Source organism: Aquila chrysaetos, chromosome 13 (genome assembly GCF_900496995.4).
Source record: "Aquila chrysaetos chrysaetos chromosome 13, bAquChr1.4, whole genome shotgun sequence".
Lineage (NCBI taxonomy): Eukaryota > Metazoa > Chordata > Aves > Accipitriformes > Accipitridae > Aquila > Aquila chrysaetos.
Genome location: NC_044016.1, coordinates 41,416,786 through 41,429,138, shown reverse-complemented (window position 1 = coordinate 41,429,138; position 12,353 = coordinate 41,416,786). Strand labels below are relative to the sequence as shown.

The window sequence follows — 12,353 nt, the reverse complement described above, 5'->3', positions numbered from 1 at the left end:
CCCCAGTAACCTCCAGTGCCCCCCATACCTTCCAGTACCCCCACTATTCCCAGTATCCCCCAGTGCTCCCAGTACCCCCCATTACCCCCAGTACCCCCAAGTGTCCCCTATTACCCCCAGTACCCCCAGTACCCCCCAGTGCTCCCAGTCTCCCGCCCCAGTGCCCCCATTCCTCCCCCGCGGCCTCCAGCCGCCAGGGGGCGCCGCCGCCGCCTTCGCCCCGCCCCGCCGTCCAAGATGGCGGCGCCCGCGGCTGCCCGGGCGCTGCGGGTGAGGGACGGGACGGGAAGGGACGGGGCTGTGGGGACACCGGGGGGGACACCGGGGGTGGGGGGCACCGGGGGCTCCAGGCCCGGGGGTATGGGCTGGGGGGGGGGCTCTGGGGACACCGTTGTGGGGGGACACCGGCTGTGGGGGGCACCGGAGACACTGGATATGGGGGACACTGGGCATAGGGGACACCAGGCCTGGGGGACACTGGGGACAGCGGCTGTGGGGGGCTCTCTGTACACTGGATATGGGGGACACTGGCTGTGGGGGGACACCGGGTGTGGGCGGCTCTGTGGACACTGGATATGGGGGACACTGAATGCGGGGGGACACTGGGCATAGGCGACGCCAGGCATGGGGGACACTGGCTGTGGGGGGCACCAGGACACTGGATATGGGGGCCACCTGGTATGGGGGGGGCACTGGGGATATTGGGCATAGGCCTGGGGGACACTGGGTATGGGGGGGACACCAGGTGTGGGGGGACGCCAGGTGTGGGGGGCACTGGTCACAGGAGGCTACAGGAATACCGTGTCGGGGAGACTCTGGCAATGGTGGCTCCGCTCTGGGGACAGCGGGCAGGGGGTCACATGGGGACACTGGGGACACTGGCCCTTGGGGGCACGGGGGGCCGGGCAGGGCCAGACACCCCCCCCGCCCCGGCCGCTGTGGGGTGCCCGCTGTCCCTCACCCTTGTCACCGCACCAGGCAGTGCCCCGCATCCGCCCCATCCCCGAGGCCCCCCGGCACCTCCACACCACCCCCGCCTGCCTCAAGGTAAGCCCTGGGGGTGCCCCCTCCCCGCCTCCCCCGCCGGGTCCCCCCGCCTCTGACGCCGCCGTCCCCACAGACGCGGGCGGCGCGGGTGCGCGTGGGCAAAGGGGACAAGCCGGTGACCTACGAGCAGGCGCACGCCCCCCACTACATCGCCCACCGCAAGGGCTGGCTCTCCCTGCACACCGGTGGGTCACCCCACATCCCACCCCCCCACACCCCGGGGACGGGGGGGGACCAGGATGGGGCGGCAGGGACGGGGGTGTGTGGGGCACGGGGCGCCCGTGGGCATCGTGGGGATGGGGTTGTTGTGGGGACGGGGATGTGTGGAGCACACGGGTATTGCGGAGGTAGGGATATGTGGGGCACACGGGCATCACGGGGGGGGGACAGGGGCACGTGGGGCACAAGGGCATCTGTGGGGATGGGCCACGGGACTGTGTGGGGACGGGGACGTGTGGTGCACATGGCCGTGGCGGGACCAGTGACGTGCGGGGAGGGCACACGGTGACGGTGGGGCCATTGTGACCCGGCGAGGCGCGTCAGTGCCAGCGCCGACCCTCTCCGTGCCCGCAGGGAACCTGGCCGAGGAGCCGGGCGCGGCGGAGCGGGCGGTGGAGGACGCCTTCCTGCGCCGATTCTTCTACGGCACCTTCCCCGGCGTCCTGGCGGACGAGGTCGTGCTGAAGCGCCGCGCCAACCTGCTGGTGGTCTGCCTGGTGCTGGCACGGGCCCTGCCGCCCGCCAAGCTCTACTTTCTGGTGGGCTACGCCGAGACCCTCCTCTCCCACTTCTACAAGTGCCCCGTGCGCCTGGAGCTGCAGACGGTGCCCGCCAAGGTGGTCTACAAGTACCTCTAGTGTCCAGCGGTGCCTCCCCGGGGTGGGGAATAAAGCGGGCGTTTGTGCTCACCCTGCCTCGCCTGTGGGTCTCAAAGGGGTTGGGGGGGGCACCCAGTTGCTGTGGGGTGGGCCTGGCTCCGCGACGCCCCTGTGCCCCAAATGGCCCCATCCCTGCGGTGCCCGTGTGCCCCCCATGTCCCTGTCCTGATAGTGCGCATGTGCCCCCCATAGCCCCAGACCTGTGGTGCCTGTGTGCCCCCCGTGTCCCTGTCCCCACAATGTCCATGTACCCCCCATGTCCCTGTCCCAATAGTTCCCTTGTGCCCCACATGTCGCTGTCCCCATGACGCCCATTGTGCCCCACACGGCCCGGTGATGCCCTCGTGCCCCATGTGGCCCCATCCCTGTGGACCCCATCGCTGCCATGCCCACGTGCCCCACGTGTCCTTGTCCCCGTGCCGCCCACGGCCCCAGCCTTGGGGTGCCCATGTGTCCCACATGTCCATGTCCCTGTGATGCCTGTGTGCCCCACAGGGCTCCGTCCCTGCCATGCCCTTGTGCCCCATATGTCCCCACTGCCCTGGTGCCCACGAGCCCCACACGTCCTGATCCCGTGTCCCTGTCTCCATGCAGACCCTGTGGCATTTCAGAGCCAAGATGTGGTTTCTATATAGAGGTGCCCCTGCCCCTCCCTGGCCATCCCAGTTAAACCCAGTCCCGAATCTGAGACAACCAGTTTAAATACAACAGCAGTAGAAAAAGCAGCAGCGGGAGGGGGCGGTGAGGGGCAGCGGGGCTCAGCCCTGCCTGGGGGCCGTGGCCTCATCCTTGTCCTTGTCCTTGTCCTTGTCCTCGAAGCAGGGGTTGCTGAGGGCCAGCCCCACACCCTGCTCTGCGCCGGCTGCCGTCCCCCACTGTGTCCCCCTCCGTGTCCGCTGTCGTGTCTCCTGCCAGCACCCCTGGGCTGGGTCTCTGTGGGGACGATAGGGGACAGCGGGAGGCTGCCATCGTCCTCCCGGGAGGGATTTCGGGGACAGGGCACCGTCCCCAGGGGGGGCAGGGGGGGTCCTACCCATGTAGCTGAGGAGGATGGGGAGGAAGATGAGGCCGTGGGCCAGCCCCACCAGGGTGATGATGAGGTTGAGGCGGAAGAAGAAGATCTGAATGAGCTGCGCCTTGGCGAAGGCCAGCACCACGATGCCGGGCAGGTTGGTCATGGCCACCCCGGCCACCACCTGCGCCCAGGACAGGGTCAGCAACGGCCGGGTCACCCTGTCCCTCCTGTCCCCGGGGAGGGAAGGGGGTTTGCGCAGCCGTCACCCCCCTGTCCTGTGCCCACCTTGCTGCCCATGTTGACAGTGGCCTCGGCGGCTCATTCTACCCGGTCGGGCTTGGTGCTGTGGGCGAAGGCGCAGGTGATGTGGGACACGAACTCCACCGAGATGCCCACGGCCTGCGGGGACGGGCTGTCACCCAGGGGCACCCGTGGGTGCTCCTCCGGGCTGCCACGGGGTGGGGGGGGGCCCACGGCTGGGCATGGCTGGTGGGCGCCCGTCCCGTGCTCGCGCACCCTGCGTGTCCCAGTGCTCCGTGCCACCCTGCGCGCCCCAGGCTGCTCTGTCCCCACGTCACCCTGTGCATCCCATCTCCTTCTGCCACCTCCTGTATCCCCAAAGCCACCCCACATGCCCCAAATCCTGGTGCCACCCCGCATGCCCCGCACCACGACGAGGTCGATGAGGGACCATGGTGTTGTAGGGGACGTCCCAGCGGGGCCATGGTGTCCACGAGGACCACACCGATGGTGACGATGGTGGCTGGAGCCACCTTCAGCCCTTCCCCTGTGTCTGTACCTTTGCCGGTGATCCCCTTGCCTGCCACCCTGGGATGGGGTGGGGTTGTGGGGGAAGCAGAGGGGGGGACCCCATAGGTGTTGGGGGCCCATGTCAAGCTGATGCCACCGGCTCGTTCCTGGCAGCTGCCTCGCTCTGCCTGTGCTGCCCTCACACCTGCTGCCTGTTGGTGCTTCGTTAGCTGGGGCTTAATTTCCTGCCCTCTCAGTCGACAAGCAGAGAGTTTGTGGAGGGGGGTGATCCCTCCTGGGCTGCTGCTGGTTCCTGGTGTGTGGGAGCAGAGTGGGGTGTTCCCTGTGCCCTCCCCAGATCGTCCCATCCTGCCTTCAGGTACTCAAAGGTGAAAAATCTGCCCTAATGGGAGTGACTGGGGTGATGGGAGTGGATTAAAATCACCATTTGCCTCAATGTCCCACCCAAAAATACGTCTATAGGGCTGGGAGGGGCTTCTGAGGAACTTTGGGGGGTGCTGGGGAGTCTCGGGGCGGGGCAAGCACTGGAGTGGGGAGGGGGACAAGAGACCCCCATGTCCCTGCAGTGCAGCTGCATGTGGCCGAGCTGCTTTTAAGGACAGAGGCTTGTTCTTCTGCGGGATTGTAGTCCCACAATTGGTTGGTGGTCCTGAATCTATGGGGTAGGCTGCGGGAACGTGGGACAGGGAAGATGTGGGACAGGGGGACGTGGGCTGAAGCCGAAAGCCATCGCCCGGCTGGAGGGACCGCAGGAGGTGCAGCCCCACCGTGATCTGCCAGACTTGCAGCCGGCCGTGCGCTGCGTCCAGTGCCCGGTGGGAGCTTTGGGAGAGGCTCTGGGTGCCGGCACGCTCCTGCCCCGAGTCTGAGCGGGTCTTTCGTGATTGTTAGTGGTGTTAAGGTGGAAGAGCTCTGGTGAGAGAGGCGATTCCTCTGTCCCACCCCTGAGCAGGCAGGTGTTATATTAAAGCTCTCCTAAGGCAATTAAGAGCCCTTCTGGATAAAACATAGGTGGTGAAGACCAGGCAAAGCCATGAGCTGGTTTCTATTGCTTTTTTTGCCACTGCCAATGTTTGTAGCAGCTCTTAATATTCAGAGCTGCTGGGGGGGGGGGGGGGGGACGACTTGTCATGGCCAGAGCAGCTGTGGGTTTAGGGGAAATCCCTGCTCAGAAGCTCTGTCCAGAGTCTGGGGAGCAAGCCAGCCGGGAAGGCGATGGGAACTTGAGTCACCCTGGCTGCCTCGGGGAGATTGTTGTGGGCACAAATGTAATAACTGTTGTCTCTGATGACTGCGTGTTTCTATGTGTTTATATGTGATGTTTGTGTTTATGTATGAAGTTTGGAAAGGGAAGGGTCAGTCCAGTGCCATGAAAACCTGTGAGTTTTCCCAGAGCCCTTTAGAGAAAGCTGCTCTCTATGCTGGTAATGGTCTGTGCTAGGGTAGGAGCCTTTATTTAGTGCTTTTTTTCCTCTTAGCTTTAGTTTTGGCCTAGAAAGTGTACAAATCTCTCTCCTTTTTTTTTTTTTTCCTTTCCCACCCCGCTGCCCCAAGATAGAGCGCATCTATCTTGCCCCGTAGCCTGTGATGGCTCGTTTGGCTCCTGCAGCTCCTGCAAATGCCTCTGTGCTCCCCAGTGAGCATGTCAGTGCTCTTGGGGGAGTGAGGACATGTCAGGTCCCACTCCTGGGGATGGTGGCAGTCAAAGAGATGGTGTAATTGTACCATGGTGCCGAGGCGGCAGCTCTTGCTGAGAGCAGACGGGGGTTTTAAAAGCAGATGGCTGCAGTTAAAGCAGTCCCGCTTTTCTAAGCCCTGGGAACGAGGTGCCAAGGCAGTGGCGTTGGAGCCCTCGAGCTGGTGGACAGGCAGTTTGGTCTGTGGTCCTGAGTGCTGTTTAGCAGAGGCAGCTGCTGGGAAACTTGTGCAGGTAAAATGGGGAATACTGGGCTGGAGCTGTGGCCATGGGGCAGCCGGTGCGGGACAGGGATGGTCCCAGTCTCGGTTGTTTCTCCTGCCTGTCTGGCTGTGTGTGCATCTTCGCTTGTGTGCATCTTCGCTTGTGTGCATCTTCGCTTGTGTGCATCTTCGCTTGTGTGCATCTTCGCTTGTGTGCCGATGTGGATTCCGATTTCCCTTCCCTTTCTCTTGAAGGCTGTACCCAGCTGCTGAATGAGCTGCAGGTGACTCTTTCCTTCCTTCCAGGACCGGCTGGCCAGCATCACCCAACCCATCCATCCCTGGTCTGAGGGTAAGGCTTTGGGGACCACCTTGGGAGAGCCTTTGGGCTCCCCTCCCCACCTCTATCATTAAGCTCTTGGCAGCATTAAGTAACTGTCAGCCCCAAGGGAGGTGGGCGCTCTGCCCGGCTTGGAGCAAATGTTATTTTGCCCTGGGACATTTCCATCATCTGCTTTGATTTGTTTCCTGAATGTGGGCTTAGTGCTTATCAGCAGCCTGGTGCGGGTGTTTATCCCTTGGAAGGGAGAATTTCCCTAAGAGCTTATCGATGCTTGACTTCAAACTGCCTGGGGTTGTGCAGAGGTGGTAAAGTAAGGTGAGATGCCTGATGTGGTGTGAAGTCTCAAGTGCTGGTAATGCAGCTTTCCAGAGCGCTCTGCTGTCCCCCTTGGTCCCCCCATGTACCCCGAAGGCAGGGCTGAGATGCTCCTTGTGTACATACACAGGTGTGTGGGTGATGGCTTGTGCCTGTAATACCTGGGAGTGAGGGGCTCCTGTCGCCTGCATCCCTCTGCTGCCCCAGCGAGCAACAGGGGGGGGGGCTTGTGCAGGCAGCGGGGCATGTCTCTGGTCCCTCCTCCAGACAGAGGTGGTAGTTTGTATTAGGGCTGTAAAAGTCCTCATTGGGGATGGACTGCACAGGCTCCCCTGGGGAGAAGGACCCCAAAAAATGCCTGAAGCGGAATAGCTCTTTCCAGGCAACATAAGAGCAGTATAAATGTGTCACATAAGACAAAAACACAGGTCCTGCTAGCCAGCAGCTGTCCCTGCAAAGGTGTCATTAAGCACAGTCAGCGTGCAAGTGCACTGGCCTCCCTGGTGGTGATGGCTGAGAGCTGGGGGCTGTTGTGCTCCAGCCCCTGTTGGACTTGATGATCTTAAGGGTCTTTTCCAACCTAAATGGCTCTGTGATTCTTGCAGTCAGTGACAGTGCTGCCTCCCAGCCCCTCCAGCAGCATCACCCCACCTTAGCAAACAGTGACTGAAAGCCTCAAGGGGCTCAGCCCCCCCACTGCACCCCCCAGGACAAGGCAGACAGGAACACACTGGAACAGGGGTCCAGCACAGGGTGACAGAGGGACCAACAAACAGCTCTAGTGCATGAGCCAGGGCTGCATCACCTGCAGCACAGTGTGTGGGGAGGTGTCACAGTATAGAAAGCTGGTGCTGTTTTGCTCTATCTGGTGGGGGGAGTAGAGGTGACAGGCCCAGGCTCTGCTCAGCAGAGCCCACAGAGGGGACAAGAGACAAAGGGCAGGGAATGAAGCACCAGACTCTGAGTACAACTAAATATTTTACTGTGAAGTTGATAAACTGCTGCCAGTCCTCTTGCAGCCAGCTGGAGTTTTGAATATCTCCAGCACTGGAGCCCCCAGCAGCCCCTTCCACCTGCCCTCACATTTCTGCCAACACAGGCAAGCCAGAACTGCTGCTGTTCCACATCCCTTGGGCTTCTCTGACACACTGCAGCAGAGGGGTCTCACCCCCCAGGAGCACAGAGCAGAGGCTGCCCCGCTCTCCTGCAGTTGAAAGGAGCAGGCTTGGACACAGACAGCCCTTGGCACACAGGTGAAGGCAGGCTGCTTTGAGGGAGGGAAACAGCAGCAGCAAGAAAAAGATTCCTAACTAACTCTCCTTTTCCTCTCCCTGCAGCTGAGTGGGAAACACAGGAGGTGGATGAGCAAGCCCCAGGGCAGACGACATGAGCCAAGTGGGACACACAGCCTCTGCTACACAGGGAAATGGTGACAAGCTCCAGCCTAAGCCCACAGGCTCAGTGCCTGGCCCTGGACAGTAGCGCTCTCAACATTTAGCTTAGCATGAGCACAAGTCCAGGCTGGAGGAATAAACCCAGCCCCAGCAGCATTAGGGCAAAGCTGAGACTTTGTTCCCTAAGCACTGCCTTTGAGCCAAGGGGACCACACAGCCCTCCGTGCTGGCATACGTCCTTGCTGCTTTACACCCTCTCTCCTACACTAACATTGACTATGAAGCCAGACTTAAGCACACTCTCAGGGCTTCCTGCAAAGTTAAGTGCATCATGTCAGCACTGCAGGAGCAGCAAGGCCTTGGGACCACCAGTACCATTTGTACCCCCATCTATCCCCAGCTGAACATCAGCACAAGCAGAGACAAAGCCCTTCTCTCAAGCCCAGGGCCTAAAATTCACTTTATTAGCAGCTCTGGATTAACAGAGCTCTGGAGAAGAGCCCACAGGCAAGTACAGTACCAGATACTCAGGCAAGGGAGATAGATAGCTGCAGGCTGGAGAGCTAAGGACACCAGAGAAAAAGGGGGAGAAGAAAAGGGTGAAAACAAAGCACCCCAGGTTTCACAGTGAGTCACAGCCCCCCTCACTGCCCTTTCCCTCCCCACCGCTTTTGTCCACACAGACACCCTTTCCCCTGGGCACCTTCTCCCAGTACACGTGGCACATCACCAACATCCTGCAGGTCAAGCAGATCTTTGATACATCCATGGTAAGTGGGGGAGGCAGCCCCCCAGCCAACCCTTAACAGCTTCATCCAGAACCAGGACAGGACCTACAAGCTCTTCAGGTGCCCCAAGGTAGAAAGCATCATGTGGAGAAGCAGCTGGCCATCCAGCCACTGGAGCTCGAGACCTTCCTCAAAGTAGGTAAGTGGGGCAAGCTCTGCTCCCAGCCCACCTTGGGGGGGAACACCCCCCCAGCCCAGCCAGGCAGCCCCAGTCTGAGCTGCCCTGGCCCAGGAGCCAGGCTGGTCTTGGAGGGACATCAGTGGATCCCACCAGCCCCCCAAGAAGACTCTCCCCCCAGTATGGGAGCAACAGCCCCAGCCTCCTGCCAGAAGCCTGGAGCAGCAAGACACCTGCAGAGCCACAGGGGGGGCCCAGGCCCACCCCCCCTCCTCTGCTAGCAGTTCTTTTAAGTGCTGCATTCTTCCTCTCTGCCTGGGACTGGGGGGGGTCCCAGCAAGAAGGGTGTCCCCCCACCCTGGCAGGCCAGCCCCCAGGAACAAGGTGGACCCCCCCTTGTTCCTACCCCCACCCAGGGGGGCCCCGAAGCCCAAAGGGGCCCCCCCTCAGACCCCCACCCAGGGGGGCCCCGAAGCCCAAAGGGGCCCCCCCTCAGACCCCCACCCAGGGGGGCCCCGAAGCCCAAAGGGGCCCCCCCCTCAGACCCCCACCCAGGGAAGGCCCCTCCCAGGAGGGGGTGCCCTCCCCCTGCGAGTGGCCCCTCCCCTGGGAGGAGCCCCCGGGGAGGGGTGCCCCCAGGGGCGGGGCCCTGCCCCAGGGGGCGGGGCCCTGCCCCCAGGGGGCGGGGCCCTGCCCCCAGGGGGCGGGGCCCTGCCCCCCAGGGGGCCGGCCAGCCGCACGTCAGCCCCCAGTGCCCGCCCTCCCACCAAAAAAAAAAAAAAATATTAAATCTCAAACACTTGAGATAGGTTTGGCGGAAAGGAGGGGCCCCCACCCACAAACCAAGCAAACAACAGCCCGGCAAAACACAAACAAACCCCAACACTTGAAGGGACAAGGAGCCTGAGCCCACTACTCTCTCCCCCCCAGGAAACACCTCCCCCACGCAGAAGGAGCCCACCCCCTTCATCATCGAGTGGATCCCGAACATCCTCCCACAGTCCCGCATCGGCGAGCTCCGCATCAAGTTCCAGTACGGACACCACGGTGGCCCCCGGCCCCCCACCGCCGTCGAGCCAGCGCTGGAGCTCACCCCGCTCACCACCATCACCTTCCCCTGAGCCCCCGGGCGGGGGGGGCACAGCACCCACCGGAACAGAGACATCCCGAGCCGAGTCCACAGCTCTGCTCCAACACAGGCACCTGCAAAAAATAAAAGTTGACACATCCTGGGTGCCCTGAGCCTCCCTGCACCCACCACAGGGGTGGGGGGCAGAGCTGGGGGTCACACCAACAACAGCCCAGGCTTGAAGGGGGGGCCACAGACCAGTGGGGCTCCAGCCACCCCAGCAAAAAAGGGGAGGGAAAGGGACAGAACACTCAACCCCCACCACCCCAAGGGGCTGAGGGTCCTTACCTGCATCTCCCATCCTTGCAGAGCCCAGCAGCATCCACTTCTCAGCTGCAGGAGCTGCACCAGGTCCTGGAAAAGAAAAAAAACACAGCACCCCCCCAAGGGAACACAAAGCCCCCCAGGGCACAGTCACCAACACCCCAACCACAGCCAGAAGGAGCAAAGGCACTTACCCAGCACCCCAAGGCACAGAGGGTAGCCCCCCCAGCAGCACAGCCAGACCTCACCCCTCACTCCTTCCATCCATCCATCCTCCAGCAGAGCCAAGGACACACACCTGCAAGGCTGAAAGAGAAACACACAGGGCTGCTGCATGCTGGGGGGGCCATACAGGACCCCCACACACACACTTCAAATACAGGGACAAGCCCCCCCAGGCATCACCTGCTGCCTGGGGAAGAAGACAAAGGGCCCCCCAGACCCACAGCAGAGCAGCTCCACAGACTGACTCTGCCAGGGCAGAGCCCCCCTCCCCACACTCACCTCCCACACAGCCCCCCCCGGTGCAGGAACCCCTGGGGTTCCCTCATCTGGGGCTGAGCCCAGCAGCCAAGGTCCTCGCTCCACCTGCAACAGAAGAGAGCACACAGGGACAAAGACATCAAACTCCAGCCCAGCAACCCCCCCCACAAGCACCCCGCTCACCACCATCACCTTCCCCTGAGCCCCACAACAGACCCGGGGGGGGGGGGGGCACAGCACCCACCTGCAGATAAACATCCTCAGCCAAGCCCCCAGCTCTGCTTCTCCACCAACACAAGCACCTGCAAAAATAAAAATTCACACATCCTGGGTACCCTGAGCCTCCCTGCACCCACCGTGGGAGGGGGCAGAGCTGGGGGCTGCAACATCCTGGGAACCCCCCAGGAAGGGGGTGCTCACACCAAGGGCAGCCCAGGCTTGAAGGGGGGACTTCAACCAACAGCCAGGGCTGGGGGGGCACCCAGGGACAGGGAAAACCCCTGCTCACAGCAGGATGGGGACACAGCACCCACAAACCTACCTGGGGGGCAAGGGCACCCACCAGTGCCCTGTGCCCCCCCCAGCAGCTCTCCCATGCAGCAGCCAGCACCCACACAGGATGGGATCCCCTCAAAGGCAGCACAAGGCAGCACCAGTCAGCACCCAGGACCTCCCAGTCACTCCCAGTAGCCCCCACAGGGGTTTAAGAAGCCCCCGGATTGGGCCCTGCCCAGGCCCCCAATGGGACACAGCTGTGCTGAGGGGGCAGCCCAGCCCCCCAGCAGCTGGGGGTCATCACATCGTTAGCACAGCTGGTCTCGTTAGCACCTGGCCCTGCACCCAGGCAGCCTTCCCAGGTTGGGGGCGCTATGTGTGTGTGTGTTTGCTCTTTGTCCCCTCACCCCCACCCCACCCCACCCCCCACCCCACGGATGGCCCATCGCCATCCCAGGAAGGCCACGTCCTGGCGCTGGGGACCCCTGGCAAGATCAGCAGCCCCCGTCTCCCCCGCAGCACGGCAGGGCTGGGGGGGCCCTTCCCGGGAGCAGCTCCCCGGCACTGTGCGGGACGGGGCGGCAGGGGGAAGGCGGGATGGGGGATGCAGGATGGGTGATGCGGGATGCAGGATGGGTGATGCGGGATGCGGGATGCAGGATGGGTGATGCGGGATGCAGGACGGAGGATGCGGGATGCCACATGTGGGTGCCAGCTGCCAGATGCAGGATGCCACATGTGGGTGCCAGCTGCCAGATGCTGGCTGCAGGATGCCGGCTGCTGAGGGCGGGATGCACCAGGAAGGCCATGGGATGCGAACTGCTGCCTGGAGTCAGCGGGTGCAGATGGAGGACACTGCCCGCGGGAGGAAGGGCGAGTACGGGGGTGCCAGTGCAGGGTGCAGGATGCGGCGGTGGACGGAGCCTGCCCGTGGCTGCCTGCAAACCGCACCGCTCCACAGAGGAGCCATGGCCGGATCCAGGACAACCCTGAGGGGATGGATTCGGGGGGGGGGTGCTGAGCCCTGACACAGGTTGGTGCTGGCCATGCCTGTCCTGCACCCTTTGCAAGGCGAGCAGCCACCATGGCATCAGGGGCTGCAGCCGGGGACAGGACAGGGCCCCCCCTAGCCCAGGGGCACCAGCACCCAAAACCAGAGCTCGACCTGCCCAGGGACCCTCGACTGTGGGGCAAACCCCTCCACTGGGAGGCCGGGGGGCCCTGGACCCCTCCCAGCAGCGAAGCTCTGCCCCATCAGGCCGAAAACAGGGCTCGGGCCATGGGACAAGGAAGGATGGGATGGAGGTGGCCCCCCCTTCAAGTAAAAGCGATGCCAACGAGGTGCCAGCGCCACGGGGCTCTGCCTTCCCAGGGGGTCCAGATCACCCCCGCTGGCGTCTCCCCTCTGAGTGAC

General features: G+C 62.9%; 2 protein-coding genes and 1 long non-coding RNA gene across 5 annotated transcripts; 2 read left to right on the top strand and 1 right to left on the bottom strand.

The window, feature by feature from the left end:
• Positions 1 to 164: 164 nt before the first annotated feature.
• LOC115349921 (28S ribosomal protein S24, mitochondrial-like) lies at positions 165 to 1,955 on the top strand. Of its 2 annotated transcripts, none has more exons than XM_030034810.1 (4): positions 165 to 270; positions 979 to 1,047; positions 1,121 to 1,232; positions 1,621 to 1,955. In XM_030034810.1, the coding sequence occupies exons 1-4, from the start codon at positions 238 to 240 to the stop codon at positions 1,902 to 1,904; spliced, it is 498 nt and encodes a 165-aa protein (XP_029890670.1). In that variant the 5' UTR covers positions 165 to 237; the 3' UTR covers positions 1,905 to 1,955. The 2 variants fall into 2 exon arrangements, with proteins under 2 accessions (XP_029890670.1, XP_029890669.1); XM_030034809.1 differs by having other exon boundaries at positions 224 to 270; positions 934 to 1,047.
• Positions 1,956 to 2,683: 728 nt separating this feature from the next.
• On the bottom strand, positions 2,684 to 3,342 carry LOC115349790 (NPC1-like intracellular cholesterol transporter 1). The gene is made up of 4 exons (XM_030034462.2): positions 3,226 to 3,342; positions 2,999 to 3,121; positions 2,844 to 2,964; positions 2,684 to 2,787 (listed from the first exon to the last, which is right to left on the bottom strand). The coding sequence occupies exons 1-4, from the start codon at positions 3,235 to 3,237 to the stop codon at positions 2,684 to 2,686; spliced, it is 360 nt and encodes a 119-aa protein (XP_029890322.1). The 5' UTR covers positions 3,238 to 3,342.
• Positions 3,343 to 4,087: 745 nt separating this feature from the next.
• On the top strand, positions 4,088 to 9,802 carry LOC115349930. Of its 2 annotated transcripts, XR_003926277.2 has the most exons (5): positions 4,088 to 5,641; positions 5,866 to 5,962; positions 7,368 to 7,521; positions 7,606 to 8,589; positions 9,499 to 9,802. It is a non-coding gene; the product is annotated as an uncharacterized LOC115349930 (long non-coding RNA). The 2 variants fall into 2 exon arrangements; XR_003926276.1 differs by lacking the exon at positions 4,088 to 5,641 and having other exon boundaries at positions 5,806 to 5,962.
• The last annotated feature ends 2,551 nt before the right edge of the window (positions 9,803 to 12,353 follow it).

What these genes read in the sequence shown, in the direction of transcription:
- LOC115349790 (XM_030034462.2), bottom strand. An exon ending in TCACCCTGGTGGGGCTGGCC is followed by an intron (nt 2,965 to 2,998) that starts CACGGCCTCATC and finishes TCCTCCTCAGCT; the next exon opens with ACATGGGTAGGACCCCCCCT. An exon ending in CACAGAGACCCAGCCCAGGG is followed by an intron (nt 2,788 to 2,843) that starts GTGCTGGCAGGA and finishes GGGGGACGGCAG; the next exon opens with CCGGCGCAGAGCAGGGTGTG.
- LOC115349921 (XM_030034809.1), top strand. Translation starts at nt 238, where the DNA reads ATGGCGGCGCCCGCGGCTGCCCGGGCGCTGCGG. An exon ending in CCACCCCCGCCTGCCTCAAG is followed by an intron (nt 1,048 to 1,120) that starts GTAAGCCCTGGG and finishes CCGTCCCCACAG; the next exon opens with ACGCGGGCGGCGCGGGTGCG. An exon ending in CTGGCTCTCCCTGCACACCG is followed by an intron (nt 1,233 to 1,620) that starts GTGGGTCACCCC and finishes CCGTGCCCGCAG; the next exon opens with GGAACCTGGCCGAGGAGCCG.